This window comes from Solenopsis invicta, chromosome 1 (assembly GCF_016802725.1).
Source record: "Solenopsis invicta isolate M01_SB chromosome 1, UNIL_Sinv_3.0, whole genome shotgun sequence".
In the NCBI taxonomy this organism is placed as follows: domain Eukaryota; kingdom Metazoa; phylum Arthropoda; class Insecta; order Hymenoptera; family Formicidae; genus Solenopsis; species Solenopsis invicta.
The window spans coordinates 22,655,647-22,679,354 of record NC_052664.1 but is presented as its reverse complement, the minus strand read 5'-3'; the positions used below and the strand labels follow the sequence as shown (position 1 = coordinate 22,679,354).

General features: G+C 27.2%; 6 protein-coding genes across 16 annotated transcripts; 4 read left to right on the top strand and 2 right to left on the bottom strand.

Annotated features, from left to right (window-relative positions):
* The first annotated feature begins 5 nt into the window (after positions 1-5).
* Positions 6-4,989, top strand: LOC105203730. Of its 5 annotated transcripts, none has more exons than XM_039457180.1 (11): positions 6-129; positions 1,077-1,277; positions 1,346-1,486; positions 1,624-1,899; positions 2,003-2,044; positions 2,393-2,448; positions 2,574-2,733; positions 2,831-2,931; positions 3,298-3,424; positions 3,515-3,789; positions 3,898-4,989. In XM_039457180.1, the coding sequence occupies exons 1-11, from the start codon at positions 21-23 to the stop codon at positions 4,225-4,227; spliced, it is 1,818 nt and encodes a 605-aa protein (XP_039313114.1). In that variant the 5' UTR covers positions 6-20; the 3' UTR covers positions 4,228-4,989. The 5 variants fall into 5 exon arrangements, with proteins under 5 accessions (XP_039313114.1, XP_025987209.1, XP_039313110.1 ...); XM_026131424.2 differs by having other exon boundaries at positions 2,231-2,448; XM_039457176.1 differs by having other exon boundaries at positions 2,003-2,056.
* A 225-nt stretch (positions 4,990-5,214) lies between these two features.
* On the top strand, positions 5,215-6,952 carry LOC105203731 (carnitinyl-CoA dehydratase). Its single transcript, XM_011172608.3, has 5 exons — positions 5,215-5,397; positions 5,558-5,628; positions 5,694-5,947; positions 6,025-6,319; positions 6,569-6,952. Exons 1-5 carry the CDS (start codon positions 5,360-5,362, stop codon positions 6,841-6,843), a joined length of 933 nt encoding a protein of 310 aa, XP_011170910.2. The 5' UTR covers positions 5,215-5,359; the 3' UTR covers positions 6,844-6,952.
* A 734-nt stretch (positions 6,953-7,686) lies between these two features.
* On the top strand, positions 7,687-10,226 carry LOC105203735 (geminin). 2 transcript variants are annotated; one of them, XM_011172617.3, is made up of 5 exons: positions 7,687-8,014; positions 8,648-8,769; positions 8,931-9,055; positions 9,149-9,327; positions 9,405-10,226. In XM_011172617.3, exons 1-5 carry the CDS (start codon positions 7,973-7,975, stop codon positions 9,462-9,464), a joined length of 528 nt encoding a protein of 175 aa, XP_011170919.1. In that variant the 5' UTR covers positions 7,687-7,972; the 3' UTR covers positions 9,465-10,226. The 2 variants fall into 2 exon arrangements, with proteins under 2 accessions (XP_011170919.1, XP_011170920.1); XM_011172618.3 differs by having other exon boundaries at positions 7,694-8,014; positions 8,651-8,769.
* Positions 10,227-10,469: 243 nt separating this feature from the next.
* On the bottom strand, positions 10,470-12,744 carry LOC105203734 (multiple inositol polyphosphate phosphatase 1). Of its 4 annotated transcripts, none has more exons than XM_011172615.3 (8): positions 12,610-12,744; positions 11,899-12,209; positions 11,702-11,827; positions 11,477-11,621; positions 11,268-11,386; positions 11,093-11,202; positions 10,742-10,942; positions 10,470-10,668 (listed from the first exon to the last, which is right to left on the bottom strand). In XM_011172615.3, the coding sequence occupies exons 2-8, from the start codon at positions 12,142-12,144 to the stop codon at positions 10,494-10,496; spliced, it is 1,122 nt and encodes a 373-aa protein (XP_011170917.1). In that variant the 5' UTR covers positions 12,145-12,209; positions 12,610-12,744; the 3' UTR covers positions 10,470-10,493. The 4 variants fall into 4 exon arrangements, with proteins under 4 accessions (XP_011170917.1, XP_039313010.1, XP_011170915.1 ...); XM_039457076.1 differs by having other exon boundaries at positions 10,470-10,679; positions 12,307-12,729; XM_011172613.3 differs by having other exon boundaries at positions 12,307-12,729.
* Positions 12,745-12,920: 176 nt separating this feature from the next.
* Positions 12,921-15,929, top strand: LOC105203732 (protein lin-37 homolog). Of its 3 annotated transcripts, none has more exons than XM_011172611.3 (8): positions 12,926-13,048; positions 13,237-13,333; positions 13,533-13,608; positions 13,684-13,819; positions 13,905-14,108; positions 14,899-15,082; positions 15,361-15,509; positions 15,584-15,929. In XM_011172611.3, the coding sequence occupies exons 3-8, from the start codon at positions 13,533-13,535 to the stop codon at positions 15,603-15,605; spliced, it is 771 nt and encodes a 256-aa protein (XP_011170913.1). In that variant the 5' UTR covers positions 12,926-13,048; positions 13,237-13,333; the 3' UTR covers positions 15,606-15,929. The 3 variants fall into 3 exon arrangements, with proteins under 3 accessions (XP_011170914.1, XP_011170913.1, XP_011170912.1); XM_011172610.3 differs by having other exon boundaries at positions 13,237-13,350; XM_011172612.3 differs by lacking the exon at positions 13,237-13,333 and having other exon boundaries at positions 12,921-13,048.
* A 406-nt stretch (positions 15,930-16,335) lies between these two features.
* Positions 16,336-22,097, bottom strand: LOC105208275 (ankyrin repeat domain-containing protein 13D). Its single transcript, XM_026131265.2, has 13 exons — positions 21,826-22,097; positions 20,393-20,528; positions 20,126-20,250; positions 19,858-19,903; positions 19,561-19,704; positions 18,777-18,963; positions 18,441-18,666; positions 18,243-18,371; positions 18,023-18,173; positions 17,777-17,938; positions 17,596-17,696; positions 17,412-17,500; positions 16,336-17,067 (listed from the first exon to the last, which is right to left on the bottom strand). Exons 1-13 carry the CDS (start codon positions 21,922-21,924, stop codon positions 16,830-16,832), a joined length of 1,833 nt encoding a protein of 610 aa, XP_025987050.1. The 5' UTR covers positions 21,925-22,097; the 3' UTR covers positions 16,336-16,829.
* Positions 22,098-23,708: the final 1,611 nt, after the last annotated feature.

Here is a 23,708-nt window from a genome sequence, read left to right as displayed (position 1 = left end):
AGGTCAATATTTCAAGTGACATGCGAGAAACTGATTGGCTGTCGCCTTACTGCACTGCACTTTACTGCGCCTTAGTCCAGCAAGTGTTCCTGTGTTATGTCATTGCGTGTCAATTAACAATTTTTTCCGGTAAATAAATTTATTCAAATTCTTTTTTTTGATATCGATTGAATTTTTATATTTTATATTTGATTTTTGCATTATTTGTTATTGAATTTAGTTGTGGCAGACCCTTCACAGAAAAACCTAACCTATTGAAATGTGAAAACACTAAATTAGAATTTTACTTTGAAATTTTATAGTAAAAAGTATGAAATTTATCTCATCCTAATTCGTAAAAGTAATGTGAGTTAAATTCAATGATCGAAAGCAAAATATATAAGTTTTAACATTATTGCAATGTTTAATATTGAGTTATTTGCATTTCTTTAAGCAATATATTATTTTGTTCAATGGTGCTCAATCACTTTTTTTCTTTAATTAAGGCATCCAATTTTTAAATATGGATTTGATACAGCCGAAGTATTGAGTTGTCACATTTGACCCATTTTTACATATACATGTAAAAATGCGTCATGACTTTTTCGACAACCTAATAATTAACTGCTGCATGAATAATGGTTAACATAAAGCTTACATTTCACACAAATCATTTTCAAGTGATGCAAAATGTACATTGTTGTGCAACCAAAAATTCTTTGTAGAAATAATGCTACAACTACATTCAATAACTAGTAACAAAATGTATAAGTTTAAATGATATTGGTATAGAAAATGATGTTTTGCTAATAGGATTAGTTTTATTTAGATAAAATACTATTAGAAAAAATATTATTTTACTAAACATATATCATTGGAACATGTTTTGTTGATTGAATATTCATATATCTTCTGATGATAATTCAAAAGTACCATTATTAACTTATTACATTAGGTTTATAAAGATAATGAATAAAACGTACATCTGTGTTTGTTGATTACATTAATATAATAGATTTGTTATACATATTTATATCCTTTATATATTTTAATAAATAATTATAAATATGATTACATTAAAGATATCATATTTGTAGGTGCTAAAATGAACTTGCCATATGCGGTTGTACAATTTCCTAAAGAAGGGACATACTCCGAAATTCCAACCTCATGGCTTACAAATAATTTCACTCAATGTAGATGGCCAATAACTAAGAATCCTACTATTTTTATTAAAAAAAGCAGTCCACCAGAGGCTGACTGGTTACTTTATGATATCAAAGTAGAATGTTATTGTGGTAAGCATGTATAAAAGTGGTACTTTAAATATGAATTATACAATTAGTACAGAATTATATATTTACAGAAACTTTTGAAAAGGCACAAAAACAAGCAGAAGATGCTAATTATGCAACTTGTGAAATCAGAGAGTGTGGAAAAAGAATCATACATGAAAAACAAATTGATAATACATATACTTGCAATGACAATGTGGATGATGATTGTGGTAATTTAATATTATCAAATTATATTTCTATTGCATTAAAAATCAAAATTCTTTTTTCAAATTTTTTTTTTAATGTTATCTATAATTCAGTGTGAAACAAATTGTTCACACTTTATTAATTTTATTACATTTTATAGATTCATCTTTACAATTATGTAAAGTTCCACAGAAAAAGTTAAAAACAGATACAAGTCAGGATTCATTCGGAAAACAATCTTTCTGTGACAAACAATTGTACAAAAATCAATCTTCATGTGAAAAAGTTTCACAAATTGCTGCTGAAAAAAGCTTTTCTACATCAAACCATTCGTTATGTAATAAATCACAAACATGGATTGTTAATCCATTACAAGCAAGCAATATTGTTGATTTTGATGAATCAGTGGCACTTGAATCTGAAATTAAAGTACAAAGTAAGAGTTTAAAATGTTCATTCTTTTTGTGTTAATAACGTTAGCTTTGATAAATTGATACATAAAACAAAATGTCTACAATGGATACAATAACTTTTTTTAGATCTCGATTTTATTTCAACTACTTCTCCATTAGCTATCATTGGTAAGAATATTGGTAAGAATCTTATTTTACATTTATCTTTATTGTATTTTATACACATATAAAAGTATATGATGCTTTAATTTATTGTGTTTCTTGATTAAAAGCAATATGATAAGAATAAATTTATACAATTTTAATTTTTTTTTTTTTTTTTTTTTTTTTTAAATTATGTTGCATTGAAATCAGAAAAGCTGATTCCAATTTGTATGGAGACGTTGAAATATGTAAAGAGCATCGACCAAAGATTGAAAGTTTTGGAAAGGAACATTAATATGGTAGAGCCTAATATAGTAGAGCCTAAAGATATGTTTGAAGAATCACACTTAAAACTTCCAATCAATTCCATAGAGAATCTTAAAAGATTTGAGGAAGACTTGGAAAATGCTGAAACAAAAGCGAATTTTGTGAGTTAATATTTAAATATAAATATTTATATAAGAGTAGAATAATATGTTGAAAGCCATTTTATTTATTATTATCTAGTTATGCATGAATGTTTATGATCTAATTAAATTGTACATTTTTTTAGATCGAATTCATGAAAAAAATTGGAGGAAAAGACAATAAAAATATGATTCAACGGTGTATGAACCGTTTATTTACAAATGAATTCGGCATAGCTTGTTCTTGGCACGGTCGCCGGAATAATTATCGTATATGCGATTTGAAATGCATCAACATTCTAAAAAGTGAGCTATTTTAACAAATTGTATTTTTATTTGCTTATTAAATTAGTGTGGATTTTATTTGTAATATTAACTGTATACTATTTGAATGTTTTATTAGATATGTTAAGAGCCAAGGGTGTTGACGAATGTGATTTCGAAACTAAAGCAAGTGACTGGTTTCGCCATAGCAAGATGCGATATGAACGGGAAAATAAAAAGGTATTGCTTGATAATCATGATACACACAATAAAGAGATAATTTATTAGGTGACTCTTGAACATTTTAACATTATCAAAAAGATTTCAATTTATATTTTATACATTTTATTTTTATATTTTTTTCTAATATACATTTTTATTGCAATATACATTTTTTATATATAAAAATAAATATTATTCTATCTATTTTAATTTCAAATTTTATAAATATTTATTAAGGAAATCCTTATCTACAATGATGCAAATTTGCTCACATAGAATTATATCAAAACATTTATCTGTATAAGTAATATTACATAGTAATATATATAACATTCACTTGTGTAATATTACATATATATTTATGTTACATGCTGTGGTTTGTAGAGTTGTATGTCTGTAGAGGAAGGTCTATCTCCTGCTCCATCTTCATCTGCTTCAGAGGCAGATCCTCTATACATCCCATCATCTTCAGTACAGTATACTTCGGAACATAATGTTGAAGAGTCAACTGGTATGTATGAATTTAATTATTAGTGCCAATTTTATTACTATTATATTGTTTTTAATCATTTAATTAAATGATTTCTTAAATATCTTATAGAGAATGACAAAGCTTCATTCATATGGTCTTCAAAGAATGTATACTTACTCTTAGCAAAATATGAGGAACGAATGAACGAGTTCGCTTCAGGTGCAAAATCTCATTCTAAAATTTGGGAATACATAGCTAGTGACATGAATAAAGTTGATCCAGAAATTACAGTGTCGGGCACACAATGTCAGTTGAAAATGAACAACATGAAAGAGATATATAAAAAAATTATAGATCTCAATAGTATATCTGGAAATGATCAAAAGTCATGGCAATATTTTGAGGTATGTTATATCTTCAATACATAATCCACAATACATATTTATCTTAAGTTTTTTTCTACTATATACAAATACATTTATGTAACTTTGATATAATTTTTTTGTTTTTAGAGAATGTATGAATTATTTGGAAAATCAGAATGGGCAAATCCAAAAGCAACAACATCAGAGGTTGGGCCTTCATCCAGTGCAAATTTAACAAATGAGAATAGAAACATCAAGGAAGTACCTGTCACTGAAAAATCAGAATCAGAAAAACTTTTAAATGAATTTGTGAAACAAATGAAGCAAGATATGCAGGAGAGAGAAAAAATAAAAGAGGAAAGAAAATTAATTGTATTGCAAGAACTAAAAGAGCAAAAAGAAAAGCTGCATAAAGAGAAAATAGACATAATGAAAAAATTCTGCGAAGCCATCGCAGGCAAAAAATTATTTGATTAACACTCTTATATAAGAGATGTTGCGTTGTTTTATTTTATTGTTTGATATTTGTTTATTAATTTTTATTGATATTTGCGCGCGCGCTTAGTTTATACTATTGTAGAGACATTAACTTGTTTTAGGTTCTTATATTATGTAATATTTATGTAATATTTTATTGCATTCAATATTTTTTTTTTAATGTTTGAAATTTTTAATTATTTTTTGTATCTTATTGTGGTTTATTATGAATTTATGAATCTATTTTTATTTATGATATATAATAATTTTATTTCCATTCTGTATCTTACATAATGTAATGATCATTGTAATGTTTAAATTTAAAAGTTTATGTACTTATGTGCTTCCATACGTATAAGAAATATATACTATTGTGAAACATATAGAAAGAAAGCTGAAGTGCTGAAACTTAATACATAGAGTATTTATAATATATATTTATGTATTTTATAGTTTATGAAGACTATAAATTAATAGTTATTTATATTAAAAAAAAAATATTTTGCATTATATACTAAATGTCCTTATAAAAACTATTCATTATTCTATTGGTTTTTATTGCCATTATTTACTCTATCCAGTATAAATGATTCTACTTCCTAGTAAAACACGAACTTAACAGACGTATAATAGAAATGTAAAATTATTATATTTATGTATGTTATGTAACATAGTTATATTTGTGTTTGTTAAATATCAATTTTTCAATGCACTTTATTCTAAAAAAGAAGTTCATATTACACAAAAAAGTAACGAAAAAAAGTAATTGTTGCTTTCTTAAGAACCTCTTTCACTGATTTTCGTTAAAGTAATTAGTAATGATAACAAATTACTTTTTACAAAAAAATAACAATAATAAAACACGCTTCTTTTATAAAGTATCATCCTCCCCTTCAAACTTGATATATGCAGTACACAGATTATAAAATTTTCATAATTTTATATTTAAATGATTTTATCGATTATATAACAATCATTCGATATATCGATAGTTCAATAACGATGTCGATAAATCGCACTTTGTTACAGGACGTATCATATCACGTATATATTTAAAAATCGAATTTGTGTGTGTATCTTATAGAATAGAAGAAAGCAAAAAGTGGAAAAAAATACTTTTGATGTGTTCTGTATGATTTTGCATTTTGCATCCTATTACCTCTCGAGAAGGTTGCTGTTATATGACATAGCTAAAATTTAATAAAACTATCTTAAATTTAATAAAAAGAATCTGTTAAAGTTATTTATAAACCTTGAAAGCATAAACTCTCGCAAAAATATCTATAGCACGGAGAATGCAGTCTCTAAAAAAATTGCCTGCTTCTTTTAGTTGTATTTTGAGAAATAATATTCGACGAACCTTAACCTCCCAGCCTGTTATAAATCCGAATGTCGATAAAGGTATGTATTAGAAATGTCTCAAAAACATTGTAAACCGACATAAACTAACGCATGTTTTATTTCAGAAAAATCGATATTGGTCAAACAGATGGGTAAGGTAACTACAATTGGTATAAACCGTCCAGAAAAAAGAAATTGCCTGGATGTAAAAACTGCTCATCTCTTATCAGAAACACTGGATGAATTTGAAAATAATAATGAATCGTTAGTGGCAGTATTATATGGAGTAGGAGGCAATTTCTGTGCTGGTTATGATCTCAAAGAAATTGCGGACTACAATGGTGATAATGAGGAGAGCATAGCATATTTTGGACCACTGGTATATTTGCATTATATCTGAAATTATGGAACAACACATTTATTCAGACTATTAAAAATCTCTTTGATTTTTTATAGGCGAATAGAACTGAATTATCCAAAAAGCCATTGATCGCATCTTTGAGTGGATATGCAGTTGGAGTAGGATTTGAACTTGCATTAATGTGTGATTTGAGAATCATAGAAGATACAGCAACACTAGGCTTTTTAAACCGACGTTTTGGTATTCCAATTTCATGTGGAGGTACTATTCGTTTGCCTGCCATGATTGGGTATTCTAGGGCTCTGGATCTTATACTGACGGGAAGAAAAGTTACTGCACAGGAAGCATTTAATTGGGGAATTGCAAATAGATATACATGTTGTGGTGCAGGTATGTTAAAGCTTTTAAATTTATTTTAAATTTTATAATGAAAAATATTATGATATATGAAATCTTATAGATTTAATATAATAATTGAATGAAGATAAAAATGTTGCACAGTGCTTTATATATTTATATACATATTAATGTTCTTTCTCTCTCTCTCTCTTTCTTTTTCTCTTTCTCTCAAGTTTGATTATGTAAAGCTATTGATAATTATGCATCTATCTTAAAATCCAGTTTTCCAATTTTTTTCAGCTCTAGGTACAGCAATAAACTTAGCAACGTCTCTTGTAAAATTCCCACAGAAAAGTTTGCTGGCAGATCGCACTTCGACATATTTTGCCACGTTTTCGAAACAAATAGAAGATGCCTTACAGTTTGAAAAAGATAATTCTTCGAATTTAATATTAGAGGAAGGTGTTCTAGGTGCCAAGAAATTCATCAATCATGAAATTGGAAAGCATGGAAAATTTTATGATATTACAGAGAGGGATACAAGCATTCGAGAATTAGATGAACATTTATTATAAGAACTTCTGATGTACAAATGCATATAAGTGTATATAATGATGTAAATATACTTTTAATGTAGCTTTCTGTAATAAATTTGAAAAACTTATTGATTTTCGTAATAAGAAACATGTTTATACATTACATTTATTTTTTCAATGTTTTTGCTATAGAATAACACGATTGTATAAATAAACAAATATGTGTATATTAAAAGGAGCACCTACAGTCATTATGGTGTAAGAATACTTGTGTATTCTTACACCATTATCATTACGATGTTATGATTTGCTGCAATGGACCAATCAGGGTCACTTCAGTTAACTTTGGTTAACTTTAATTGCAGTCTACTCTATCAACAATATTGCTAACAACTCGTATTCATTATAGTAAAAAAAAATTAATAATTCTATGCTAAAACTATAAAATATATCAAACGCAATGATCGATTAGATGTATTATAAAGAGAAAAAAAGAAAATGTTGTATTTTGATAATAAACTTCTTTAGTAATTCTGTTGGTTAAATTAATTGTTGATTAAAGTTGGTATATTATCTTCTTTTAATTGATCCGCGCCGCAGCGTCATAACGTCGTAACGACTGTATTGTAAATGCTGCCTTAATGTACAGATCAATGGCTGCGTTCAGCAGACTCAACAGTTTAGTGAGCGCTTGCTGTTATTGGTATATTCTTCTAAATCTAAAAGTTTGATTGGATGATCTAGAAGAATATCTCAACATGTTGAGTCTGCTGAACGCAGTCAATGTTCCATATGTTCTCAACTTTGTAGTTCCCGCCATATGTCTGATCGTGATCTGCGTTCAGAAATATCACCTGAATGCTCCAGGTATCATTTTATCCTTGTTTAATATTCATTAAACAACAAGGATAAAAAATATCTTTTATATTTCTGAACGCAGCCCTGATCTGAATGGTTGCGTGATCTCTGCGAAAGCCCGAAGCAGATGATTACTAATCGGAGTGTCGAAAAGTTAACCGAAACTTGGTTCAAATTAGTTCAAACGACGCCGGATGCATTTTGACGCCGTATTATTTGTGAATAAAGCAACTTAAGTAACTCATCTTTTCACGCTGATCGAACGCTATCTTTCTCTTCAAATCTTGAATTATTGCTTTCGGCTTATAGAATGAAACCGGTTACTGGCGACGAAACGAATATCGTTTCTGAGGTTAGTGTGTTTGTTTCTCTTTTCATATATAACTGTCGAGAAAGGTAATATCTCAACGTAATTTTACGTTATAAGTATCTCTTATTCGATTAACGACAAAGAAAATATAGAGAAATTCTTTTCGCCGCATGTCTATATTTTTGAGTATATCTCGAATGTACACACGATTGGAAGGTCATTTTTTGTTCAGTTGTACATACAATATATACTGAAAAGAAATTCCAAGCAAAAATTATGTGTACAACCTTGAAGAATAATCGAATGTGTTAGTCATTCTCTAAATTTCAATTTATTAAATTCTGTTGTAAATCATAAACAATTCATATACAATTAATTTATTATTAGCAAAATTTATGTTTAGTTTTTTGGATTAAAAATATATGTTTTTGATGTATATAGAAAATGTCTAATATGTATGATTATAATTCTTTTTATTTATCATATGTAATTATATATATTATAGCAAAAATTGATGTTTGATAATAATGGATAATAATAAATTTATTTAAAGTATATCTATAAATACAGATAAATTTAAAAAGAGAGAAAGTGTATAAGTTAATATATAGTACTTAAGTGTAAAATGTATGAAATAGTCTTTGCATATATTATAATTATTTTTTTTTATTAAAGCAGGATAAAGTTAGAAAATCTTTGCATGAATTGCAACCCTCAGCTAATGATAAAGAAACTTTAGTTGGTGCTGACAGGATGATTAAGTCTACTCATCAAGTAAAAGAAGCAAAATTAAAAAAGTTAGTTAATTTTTTCTTTTTATTGATTAACATATTATATGTATAATTTATATTTTCATGAATACTTGATGAGAATACATGGAGACAAAACTATTTCTATAAAATCATTATTAAAATAAAATTATACAAAAATTTGCATGTTAATCCTATGTATATTTTAGAAATGTACCTGTAAAAATAAAAAAGGATATGTCTAAAAAACAAAAAAAGGCAACCAATGACAAGGCTGTCCAAACTGTACCAGAAGAAAAGATAAATATTGAAGCTGAGGATTTAATATGCACAGGTATATTTAAAATATTTTTCTTTTTCCTTTATGCTTATTCTTAAAGTAGAATATATAAAAGATATTAATTTTCTTCTAAAACATTTCTTTCAGATTCAGCTGGTCCTAGTGAAAATTACTGGCAAGTCCTGGCTGAAAAAAGGCGAATAGCACTTAAAAATACTTTAGAAGAAAATAAAGAACTTGTAAAACGTGTTGAAAAGTTAGAAGAAGAAAAACGTATTTACAAAGAAATGTTAGATGAGACAAAGTCACTTGTTGAAGTACTGCAGGTAATGTATCGTATTGCATTTAAGATATCTTCAGCATTAGCTACTATTTTATAACTGTGTTATATGTTTTATTGCAGGACATGATTGAAGATGATAGAAATGATATAAATAATTCATTAGAAGACAGTGTCCTTTGATTTAAGACAGTTAATTTTTTAATATAAAGCTATGAGGAGAATATAATAAACTATCAAGTTTTTATGTAAAATTGTTGAAAGCATCCAAGCTTTTTAATCATCCAAAAGTTTGTGATGATTGTAGTAAGTATTATGCTTTCTTTTTCACAATTTTACACCAGAATCCTAAACCTTGTAGATTTTATAAGATAGATTTTCTTAGATTTTAATTGCATATTTTTTAAATAAAATTGTTTCAATAATATGTTTAATGTATATAGTTTAAAATGTAACACTAAGATTTTATGAATGGCTATGGAACAATATAAACACAATATAAAGAAAGATTTCATATTTTTATCAACAGCAAACTATTAAGAAAAGAATAATATAGAAATTTCAAGTTTCCACTTTGTTTTCACAATATTATAAATATTTTCAAACAATATTTACTAAAGAGAGATGTACCTAATGCAGGATTATAATCTTACATCATGAAATATTTTGGTATGATAACATAAATGCTTTCAGTAATGTTACATAAAAACTTGCTACTTTTTTCTGTATCGTTCTTTTCTTAGTTATAGTCATAAAAATCTAGATTAAAATTGTTCATTCAATTAAAATTGTTCATTCAATTAAAATTGTTCATTCAATATATATTTTATATCAACTCATTTCTTATTAGTTCTATGGACAAGTATATTAAAAAAGAATTTTACTTAATTTCACTTAATAAGAATAGAAACATTATAACTACTTATAAATAAAGAGATCTAATGATGATTGAATGGTTTATTAATTATTTATGTACATAGTGAAATACCCAAAATAAATTTCTATGTCTTTTACTATACATTTTAAAAAACAGATTCTGAATTCATTAAAATTTATTTTAGTTCATCAAAATCAGGTACGTTTCACAGTAAAATTTCCCTTAGAAAAATATCTCTCTAAAAAATTAAATTATTTTTATCTACTTTTATGTAGAGATATAAATAAATAAAAGAACACATGTGTACGCCATTATTGCAAAAATATTTTTTTATATTAATTCTCGGCTTTTGTTATATGGCACATAGCATCAAATTGACATTCTTCATCAAGATCTGGATACAATGCCTTCATAGTATTTAATGGACATGGCATATCTTTTGGACAGCCTGGTAAGTACACTGGTCGTTCCTGAAGCATGAATAAAACACTGGGCCCATAATATTCGCAACTAAAAAAAGACTATATTTAGATAATTTATATATGAAAATACAACATATAATTTCATAATTTTAAAAACATACTCATACAAAACGAATGCCATGTTAGATGCAAACGTGTCAATAACACTGCTCCTCCAAGCTCTTTTATGTTCTTTTTTACGTAATGTGAAAGAGTCGTACACTAATGGATGTGTATCTTTGGCTAATCCAAGTAAGGCTGTTAATTTTAAAATAGTACCGGAATGTGTAAAATAAGCTGTTGTTACTGGTCCTTCATTGGATCTAAGAAATTAAAACATTCTTTTAACCATGTTAATACAAATTATATTTGTAACAAAAAAATTAACGCATTATAGTTTTTGTAATTTAAAATTACAATGAAAAAACAAAAACTTTATGTTGGATTTATTATTACAATATGTATTTACATACCCAAAGGAATCAAACATATCTTTCAAGGCAACACATGCTTGCTCATAAGTTAATGGATAGCCATATCCATCAATCCAAAAGAATTCTAGATCTTCTGCATATTCAAATACCTATAAAATATAAATTTAGAATTGGATGTACAATTAAATTTATCTGAAAATAAGAAATAATATACTTTTATTTTAAATTTTACTTTAAAATCATTTAATGAGAATAATTTACACCAGGGAGACACTATACTTTGATTTAAAGCGGTTTCGAAAGCACACGTTGTATGCATTAAATGAGCAGTTTCTGAAACATATTCATATATAATTAACAAAAAAATATATGTAGCAATTAAATGATATTAATCTCATTAAACAATATTTTATAAATACTAACCATAATCAATATCATGACCAATACGCTTTTTAACATTATTTAACATATTTTTAACAATCTTGCTATTCAGAAATTTTGTTATCTCCCGCTTTGCATCTGGATTCTTGTCAATTTCTTGACGCCAACGAGGACAAGCTTTGTAAAACTGCAAACATAATCATATATCTAAAGAACTAGAAAAATTAGAAGCAGAACATAGTTGAGAATTTAAAAACAAGATCTTACTCTTATAACTCGATCTTTGTATACTGGCAATGGATACCAAACATTTTTGCTGTTATGCCAACCAAATAAACCAACAGCAAAGTGTCTTGCACTCTCTTCTGTACGTTGTGTGGCTGTGAATCTAAACTAAAATGCAGTTGATGATTAAGGGACATAAAATGTGTATCTAATATGTTCAAATATTTTATGGTACATACTTTGTATGTCTGATTGTTAAAAGCTTCTGGCATCAGAATTGGAAACCTTGCCTGATATCTTTCTCCAAGATCAATCATTTCATTCTCTCCTTCTACTGCCAATTTCATCGCATTTCCTTGAGCAAACGATAACTTCCATTTCCTAAACAGAGCTACGTCGTCAGCTGACATATTTATTACTCCATTCGCATAATTCTTTAATATTACATGTTGTAACTCTGGCAAATCATCTACCATATGAGGCATGTACTTCTTTCCAGGATATCGAGTTCCATGACGCAGAATTAACCATATCTTTTTCTCCACACAATCTGTAAATCAAATATAAATGAATACAATTTAATAACTGATTTTTTTTAATGAAGCTGGAAGCAAGCGTCAGAGATGACTAATGACATTGCAGTGTACCTGGATATTTCAACATTGATTCATCCTGATTAGCTACACATCTATAAGGAGTTTTCGATCCTAATCTACATTCGTAACTCTCATTACGTTTGGAAACATCGGAAGCAAGAGAAATATTTATCATACAAAATATAAGAATCTCAGCAGATAATTTCCGAAGCATTCTGTAGCCTTACAGTGCCTCAATCATGTCACAATTCACAAATATATTTAACGTATATATATATATTTTTTTTTTTTCTTAATTATTTGGCATAATACATTCTAATATAATGATTTTTTTTCTATCTATAATAAAAGCACCTTGTCAGTAATAATTTCGTCATGTTGTACACACCACGCAGTACACACATTGCTCGAACATTCCCGAACACTGTGTATAATGCAACTGCAACCACTGCAACTGACTGCAACTGCGTGACTGCGGGATGGAGTCTGGAGTACTCTAGAAATGGGTACTATTTATTTTTCGTAACTCTCCTTCCCTTTTCCTCTTTAATCTGATTACATATCTATTTCACTTCGGGTACAGAAAGAACAGTACAACTGAAATTGTTACGTTTCTCTTTTTCACTCCAATTTCTAATTACACGTTTATTTCATTTTAAGTGTAGAAAATACAGCATAGTGCAGCAAAGCTAAAAAAGCAGATGGCTGCTTTCAATGGCAGCTGCCACCGCGCGCAGACGTAAACAGCGATTACAGTCGTACAGGTTATGCAGGCTCTACGCTTTAAAACAAGGTATTTTAGTTTGACAAACCAACTTAATAGAATTAGAAATATATATGCGATTATTATCAAATAGTGCAGTCATTGTTTCCCAAATGGGACCATAAAGGAAAAAGTGAAAATCGAGATTTGCTTTCTATCTGAATATCCTACATTGTTTTAACAACAAAAACTACAATATTTTTAATAATTCGTTACAGATAATAAAAAAATATACTTCTAATGGTGAACGAATGTGAGCCGGAGTACCAATGAATTCAAATTTAATATATTAATCGTCATAATTATTTTACATAGGTCAAGCATTGTTGAAAGTAATTCTTTTTGTTTACTAAATATATATAAGTCTGCTATTGATTGATTAACCATTAGGTTAAATTAATGTTAATTAGCAATCATCTTAATAATTTATTATAATATATAGCTTAGCATTTAAATAAACGTATTTTAACAATCTTGATAAAATAATTTATAACTATGATAATGCAATTATTAGATGGGAAAGAAAAGAAACATTCAACCTCCACCAATAATGCCAGGACGGATAAAAGTAGAAATAAAAGATGAAATTGGTAATAATACATAAAAAGAAATAAAATATTAATTAATATATTAAATATTATAATACTAATTATATGTTTATATAGGGGACAGTGATGTTCTTGTAGCAAGAGATCGTTTAAAGGGTGCTCTTCGAGAGTTGTTACAGCATAGTGACACTGGTTCATCAGCTGAATCGGATGACAGTCCCATTACAGATTATAAACATCCTGTGAAAAAGATGTAAACCTCAACATCCTTGTGTAATTACATATAATTGTTTATTTGAATCAAACTAATCTTTTGGTAATTGCTTTTGGGCATTTAGCACAAAATCTGTTAATCCACAACAACCACGGAAAGTCAGACGTCGTCGGCCGATACAAACTGACACCGCATTTCATCATACATATGTGATGAAATTATTTGATCGTAGTGTTGATTTAGCTCAGTTTCAAGAAGATACACCACTATATCCAATATGCCGTGCTTGGATGGCTAATCAACCGAGGAATCCTCATTTGGTCCCTAAGTAAGAAAAAATTATACTAAGTCAATAATGAATAAGATTGACACAGGTTTCCATACAAATATTTTTGTCAAATTTTTAAAATAGATGGAATGTTTCAACTTCACAGAATCTTCAATTGTTTAAAGCAACATTCAAATAAGTAAAAAAATAATAGATATAATTAAACTAATTAATTCTAAAAATAATAGATATAATTAAAATACTAGATATAATTAAAGTAGATAAATATAAGTAAAATCTAGATAAGGGGCCAACAAACGATCATAGCAGATCTTAATTCTCAATAATATATTTCATATGGAATTTATATATATATTTTTTTTCTATTTTTTAAAACTGCATGCAGTTATTTTTGGTCTTGATTCTGGCCAAGGTAATATTTTTTGCACCAGATTTTATTACGGTATTTTGGAGAGGACAGGGGACTATAATTATTAAATAGATAATTATTTAATAATATTTGTTAGTATTATTAAATTATCAATTTAATATTGATATTATTCTGGTTCAACTTAAAAATTGCATTTTAAAATTGAAAGTAACGTTATACAGGTTTAAAAGACTGCTGACCCTTTGATACATAGCTAGATTTTAATTATATTATACATTTTACTCGATCTTTATATATACAGTTAATATACGTAATATAATAAATTCGATTAAATATAAATAAATAAATGTTTCATAAAATTTATTTAATCTATCAGTATTAATTTTTTATTTAATTTTTTTCTCTTGTACCTAACTTCATATATCTATGCAAAACTAAAATATATTTACTTGTAAATAGGGTGCGTAGTCCAAGTCCAGAAATAGTTAATGAAGTTAGCATGGCAGATAATTTAATTGGTACCGACGGTGAGATAAGTGATGTCCATTATTTGCCACTACCTTTACCTCGTGAAGAAGCCATACCAAGAAATCGTATTCCATCCCCTATACTTGGAGAGAAAGATGACTTGAACTTAGATTACGTAAGTCAATAATTTTAATAGATGTATGACATTTAAATTTAAATTAAAACAATTCACGGAATGATTGATGATTCTATAGAAACAGTTGATTCAAATTTCAGATTTGATTCCGATTCTTCCATGTAACTTTGGTTTATAAGCTTACACAAAATTAATTAAAAAGTTATTAAAATAATTCAGCTACTGTAAATTAAAGTTTTAAAAATAAGGATGTATACAATTTTTGTGTTAACAATTATATTATAACAGATGTAAATTGTTCGTAATGTTAATTACAGGATGGACAAACTCTCAAAACAAAAGAACAATTAATGAAGGATCATAATGAACGGTGGAATGCTGTACGCAAAAAGTGGCATCAGCAAGCGCATAAAAACGAACAGCGTTATGCACAGAGTGCTACTATACTTAGCACTATTTTTACAAAGTTTGTATAAAAGATTTCGATTTTATATATATTTTTTTTAAATTATAATGCTTATGACTTTAATTACATTTCAGGGCACAATCGGAGTTTGAATAGCAGAAATGTGGCAGTCCAATGACTGCCGGTTCTTCTACCGCTAATAATTTTGCTTCTGGTAACTTTTATTATGTCATCAAAGAATAATTTCTTATTTGCTATTTTTCTACATGTCTTCATTAGTGAGTGAACGTATATATGCAGAAGTGATTATACTTATATATGTCTTATATGAATGTAGTTTTTTTTTATTCATAATGCCCAGAAGAAAAATCTAATCATGTTTTAATGATATTCCGAGACCAAGTTATCTAATCTTAATACAAAAGGAAGTTGTGATGCACTTGTAACTATTTTTTCTTTTAATAAAAATAATGAAATATAGCAATTAATATCTTCTTTTAAGTGCGCATAAATAAATCATATTTCCCTCACAAAGATATAATAAAATAATATACAAAAATAAACTTTACTAATCTAAAATAATAAATAATATACTCTGTTAATCTTTGCACTAATTTTACATCCTCAGTTTATTTTTTATGAAAAATTTTAGAAGAAAAGTTGGATACTTATATATGTTTTCTGCGTATTTCTAATAGTTCAATACGCCATTGCATTAAAATATATTATGAATTATGTTATTGTAGATATGAAGAGATCTTTGTAAAAATGTTTGATTTGATTTTAAAGATGGTTACTTTTTTCTATCTTAATTGCAATTATTAATTTGTAATGATAAATTTGCTAGAAGTAGAGATTAACTAAGGAAAAAGGACCAGACAAATAATTTTTGAAGGCTTGAGAATTACATGCCGTTTATTTTAGATATTAACAGTCGTAACTTACATTATTTACTTTCAGTTAATAGGATTTACACAAACATTATTTGATTGTTTGTCGATTGTGACTGCATATTTTTCAAAAAACTGTAATTTTCAAGACTTCATTACAAGGCTGCTTACTGAGATGTCTATAGTATTGAAGAATTTCTCGTCTCATATAAAATGTAGCTAAGAAATAAATAACATAATTTAAATTATTCATTTGCTTAACTACTACTATACTATTTCCATCTTTTGACTTGCGTTAACTATATATTTTAATAACAAGTGTTCATCATAAGCAACATTATTACTCCGTAATGCACTTTGTAATCTATGAAATGTAGGAAATGATTTTTTTTGTACAGTCTCGTTTATTAACGGGACTGGAAAAGTTTTCACTTTTCTGGAAGTATACTGTAATAAATTTGTTTTCATCACTATTGCACATTTTAAAAGTTTATTTGTCTGTCAAAGATAACTCCAGCACATGGCGAAAGGTTTCTTCCTCCAATAATCGTTGTTGCTCCTCTTCCATTTGTTGTTGTTCGGAAAGTTTTAATGCTAGTCTTAATTGTTCTGCAGCATCTTCGAGAGAATCGCTATCTTCACTTTCATTTATACCCGCTGAATTTGCAGTAGCTTCCGTGGATCCAGCTGAAGTTTCTTGATATAGCACTAAACTAGCTTGAATCGCTCTATATAAAAAAAAAAATTATTTAAGCAATATGTCAGATATTTTTCAATAAATTTATTTTATATTGCTATCTTTTTTTATTTATTTTGACAACACATTTAGAGCTTTTTACTTTAATGCTTCGTAATTTAAATATTCAATGCTTATATTCATTTAAATATGAGTAATTTTTCTGTTGTGTAAAAAATTTATCCAAAATTGATATTTGCAATAGAATTACCTACCTATCTGAACATGAATTGTAGCACAAAAACACATGCAAAATTAATAATAACATTTCATAAATGATAAAATTAACTGAAAGCACATCAATAGCATTCTCTTTAATAAGTATTTAGCGCATACCTTTGAAGTTGCCTTTCTTCTTCGGTAGTCATATTAGGTGTAGTTGGTCTAGATGGCTTTTGCGCTCTTAGTGCTTCCCATATATCAACCTATGTATAATATTTTTCGTGTTTATTGGGAATATTATGCATATATTATACGAGATTTCGATAATTATAAAACAAAATACAAAGAAAAACATTACTTCATCGCGTTCACTGCCAGCTTCTAAAAGACTTTGCTGAATAGCAAATTGTAGTAAATCGTCCTCTTCTTCAATACTGAATTGTGTCCTAACTTCTGCACCTACATTTTATCAATATAGATTAAATTATATATATATATATATATATATTGTAGAGCACATATATAGATAAAAGTTTTACCTAATTTGGCATATCCACTAGGTATTTCAAAACAAATATCGTCAACTAAGCAAGTTATACGATTAGTTTCTTGCAAATGACCTACATGCGGTATTTCTTGATCTAAACCAAATATATTTCCAAATGTTATTCTCGCATTGAGAATGTGAAACAATGGAATTTCTAAAAAGAAAATCTCAATTATTAGTATGTTTTGTATGCATCATATACATTTAGTACTGTATCATATATAAATTAATATCCCACCAATTTTTACAGGAAAACCAGCTGGAAGTTGCATTTGAATAAAATCTTTTAATTTTGCGAAATGCGAACTGGATATAGCCATCAAATCTACAATTGGCATAATTTGTTCTTGAAGGCTCAATGGATAATCCTCACATAACCATAAAGTTGCCTGAATGTAAAGAAATTGCCTTAACATCCAATATATAATGTAGTTTTTTCAAGTCAATATCTATAATACCTTAAATTTTTGTATTTTTGTATTAACTTCTTTTGGTCTACCTATATCTCTCCCATTTAAATCAATAGCTGGATCAAAATATTCTTCAGGAGTTATGTTAGAGGAATTTCCTACACTATTAAATTCTTCCTAAAATACACAACTTGATTAGTATGTTTTAAATGCACGATTACTAATTATTAAAAAAAAAAAGATTACACTGGTAGCAATATTGCTACTGCTCTCCTGCTGCTGTTCGGCAATGCCAAGAAATGACTGTAAAGGTGTTCTTGGTGCTCGAGCCCTTGCTTTATCTGCTTCAGATAAATGCTCTAATCGTGTTTTAGTTATTAATTCCACATTACTTGCGCTAAATACCTTACACTCATGACCATTTACTACTTCACTTTTGTCAGAACGCCATCCCCATAGACCTGCTTTATTGCTAAATCAATATAAATAATCAATATGAATATATTATTGAAATAAATAAGAACGAAATATATAAATATATATCATTAAATATCATAATGATAGATATATGTATATAATTACCGTTCAAAACTAATTTTATCTGTATCTATATATGTTGTAACTATAGGGTTAGTAAGTCGAGCTATCACACCTTCTTCAGATGGTTCCATCTGAATCATTTGTATATTATCATCTTCTATGAGTTTCATATGTTCAACATAAACTTTTCTCGTTTCATGATCTACTTCCATCATCGTTGCGCCATCATCTACAAAAAATATTACATAAATTTCATAATTATTTTAACACATTAAATAAATGATTTCAGTAATAAATTATATTATTGTCATTATATATCATATTATTATATAAAAACATGTGTGTGTGCGTGCGTGCGTGCGTGCGTGCGTGTGTGTGTGTGTGTGTGATAAAAATGTTATATCGTCAATTTATTCATTATATTTATAAACTAATGGGAATAAATAATGAAAAATAACTATAGAAATTAGATTATAATAAAAAATATATAGAATATAATAGAAAATATAAATTGATGTTAACAAAAGTCTCTTAGGTTTGTGAATATAAAAACGTTTTTGTTCAAATTTTAGTAAAACTACAAGTTAAATATTATAGGATTGTATCACCTATGTGATGACTATCCATACTGAACATAACTGCATTCACATTTAATTGCCATAAGTGAATTTGATGCAGTTTGTATTAACATATAGAATTTGGTAATAAACAAACAATTGACATTCCCAAAACATAATAAATTACAATTAAAAAAATAAATTTTACGATACTCATGCACAAATGTTAGCAATATGAAGATATATTTATTAAAGACATCTGCACTTACTTTGCCCTTTGAAGATATAGCTTCGATTACCACGTTGCCAATTTGCATGATCAAAACCTAATAAAGTAGTATCGATCCTCACATTACTACCTTGTTTATAAACCTTATATGTATCACTTGGGCACATCCGAGATACAAGAGGAACTGATCAACAAAAATAATGGAAGTTAACCATATGTTATTAAAAATTAGTTTAATGCTTAAAATTGCCATTTAAACCAAATTACAGAAATTGATCTTCAGATCTCGAAAGTAATAATTAAAAGTAGATATCATATTAAATCCTCTGTTTCTTACCCCAACTTGTAAACTCCCATTTCATTTCTACATAAAAATCAGGTGCCTGAAAAGGATTTCTATTACTGAGACTATCAAATTAATAATCAAAAATGTGAAGAAGTCAATACTATTAGTTTTCACATAACAGTCCACACAAGAAACGCAAAGGTTAATATTAGTTTATAGAACTCGCAGAAAAGAATTTCTCTTTTAACAAAAAAAGTATATTTTGTGAAAATTATGTATTGAATTAATGATACATTATCAACTATTACATAAAACTGACCTGTTTGAGCTTATGAAGTAGCTCTGGTATACCAGCCACCCGATTACAATACCTCTGGTAATCTCTTTTAGCAAGTACTAATTTTAACAATTCAGGATTTCCTGTGCCAACTGCTTCTTGAACAACTATATAAAAAAAAGCAAGTTAAATAAAATTACCAAAATTACAAACGTCCAGACAAATACAGATAAAGTATAAAGGTACAAAGATGTAAAGTACAAAGTATAAAGATATAAGGTACAAAGTACAAAGGTACAAGGTAATTACCAGTCCATCCTTGAATATTTTCTGTATTAACATTAGCATCATACTGTAATAGTACTATGGTGGATTCTGTATGACCTAGGGTTACCGCTAACATCAATGGTGTTCTTCCACGATTGTCATGCTTTTCTATGTCATGCTAGAAAAAGTATTTCATAAATATCATAATTAATATTAGTTAAGACAATTATTATAGCATATATTATATATTATATATTCTCTTTTTCTTTCAACCTCTGTTTTGTATTTGTTAAATGTAATTAAAAAGATACATTATCTACATCATCTTAAAAATGTATCCCTCATATTCCTATTACAAAATATATTAGACTGTTTCATTCTGCTTCAATAATATATTAAGAGTCATAAGTCCACATCCCTAAGGTTTCTCTCTTTTTTATGAAAGGCTTCAGCTGTTTTTTAAACTTGTATTACTATAAGTTTTAGTCAACTGTGTAATCAAATTTAAAAGAATATATAATTAACCTACTTATGATTTCATGGGTATTATAATACTTGCAAAAAACATATCACATTAATCCTTTGTCATATTGTCAAATTATAATTGGTAATTTTATCTATACACACTGCTTTTATATAAAGTTTTATAAATAAAGCAATAAATTTTACACAACTAATTTAAATTTCTGCTAAATATTATTTAATTAACAAAAATATTCTTGTTTTTGTAAAGATTAATAAAGTATTCTTAGAATACCATCTCATTTACACATCTATTTGTATAAAACCATTATTATTCATAAAAAAAAACATTGTCAATGTGAAATAGCAATATATTTGCTCTCATTTTCCTTTTTTTCAGCATCGCCTTGTGCATATGCATTCTTTTTTCATAAGAATATAATATCTATATATTTATCTCTTATGAATTATAAAATATAGATGCTATAATATAAGATCATTTTTAACCTTTTTGTTTTAAGCACTTCTTGTATCTGTTTTTATAATTATTATTCATGTTATATAATTTAGCATTTATCATTGAATATGCGCTACTGGCAGATCAAAGATTCACGTTTCATAGCATCTGGTAAAAAATGCTTAGTAATAATAATGATTATTATTATTATGACAAAGTTAAACAGAACATAAGAAAAAAAGGATGCTTTGAAAATACATTGAAATGACGAACGTGTCACTCACACTATCAACGGAAGAATAATACACGCGTTACTTCTCTGTATAGAATAATTATGCAATTATCGTTTATTGTAGGATATCAATTACAGTGGAGAAGACTCGTTATCGCTGATAACCGAGTTGTCGATACGCAACACCTGGATCACGAAATCACGAAGTGGTAAACGCGAACAAAATGCACAACTGATGTTAATCACGTGTACAGTTTCGTTGGCGAACGGAATCTAATTAATATTAAATGAGACAAGCCTGTTAAACAGCAGGTCTGCGCAAACCTGATTCGTGAACAGTTCCTTCTCGAGTTCTACATAGTTGTTATGCCAGACGAGCCAGTGCAGTGGATAATTCTTTCGTATAGTCTCTACATTCACCATTTCTACGGAGTCTGATTGACATTAATATATAACGTTTATCGTAACGAGTATCACGAGTCGAATACACGACACGAAATTTTGACAGCGCGATACATGCGATACATGACATTAGACGAAAGGAGTACTCGTTCAGTCGTCGAATACATGGCGCGATAGAGAGGAAACTGTCTGTTATGCGTATGCGAAGGAAATGGAATTGGTGTTTATTTTCTGATTGGCGTCGCCATTTTGGAGCAACCTTACTTCTTAAGCCTGAGCTACGATTTAGCTGTGATTTTATTTATTTCTTTTAAGATTGTTCTATTTTTACCGAATATCACTGTAATTAAATGTATTTTAGAAATTGTTAAATATATATAACTAGAATTGAACAATATATTTTTTAACTAAATTAAGTTAAAATTAATTGCTAATAAAATTTAGTTACATTAAAAGTTGCATAAATAAAAAAACTAACTTAATTAAAAGTTACACTAAGATTAAATTAAATTAAATTAAAAGTTAATTTTGAAAAGCATTATTCATATTAAATTAGAAATTCATAATTTTTTAAAGTTAGATTACTTAAAACATATATAATAAATCAAATAATTTTTTAATGTTTTATTTGTAAATTAAGTTATCTGAAATAGTAAGAAAATTGACTTTTATGTAAAAATGCATTTTTTCTTTTATTGTAATTTTTAACTTTGGAAAACAGTTAATAAATTAAAATTTAAGTTTCAAAAATAACTAGTTAAAGTAAAAAATAAAATCATTTAAAATTAATTACGTTAAGTTAAAACTTATTAACTTTTTAATTTTATTATATAACTTTTATAATTAATTACTACTCAATCTTGTATATAACATTTTACATTTTCCAAAAATTATTCGAAAAACTTTAATAACTATACGTCGTAAAGAAATGAAAATTGAAACGCGAATTGAAAAAATTCCTAAGGCCCATATTTTCATCAAGCTATTGTTTCGAATATTTAATATCATCAATGTAGATGAAAAATAAAAAATTAATGACGTGAGATCCAAAAAAAGTAATAAATCTCTCGTACAATCATATTAGAATGAATATTTAATACACTCGAGCAAAGACAATTTGAATTTTATTAGTTATATTTCGTCATATACTGGACGTAATACTTGCAAAATTACTTTAATTTAGTTTAATCTAATTTAATTTTAATCTAATTTATTAATTTGAAATAATATATTACCTAATCAAGTATTTAAACTTATACAAAATTGATCAACTTTAAAATCACTAAAAAAAATTGTTCTGTTCTGCGAATAACATTTATTAGATTTCACATCATATATATAACTTTAACTAGACCAGTTAAAAACTAGTTATCTATGAATAGACTATGAAAGTTTAGATTAAAATCGACGTATTAAAAGAACAAATAATTTTACTCGTTAATGATAAACATATAATTTGTTAAATTACATGTGGACTGTAGCACTTCAAAACTTTTTTTTGTAATATATACATACTGAAAATTTTAAGTATATTTAATATATTGCATTCTTGGATTAATATAATATTAATATAATATTTAATCACTGGACGACAATAATTGGAAAGAGAAAAAGATGGGAAAATAAAACAAAATATTTGTTATTCAATAATTAATAATTTACAAATTTCGTTCTATTGTGATCAATATTATAGCAATTGTATTCATTGGTTTATATTTATATATTTTTTTATTTATTTCTTTTATTTTTACTTCATTTTATATGTTTACTTTATTTACACTATTTTCTTTATTTTTAACACAAAT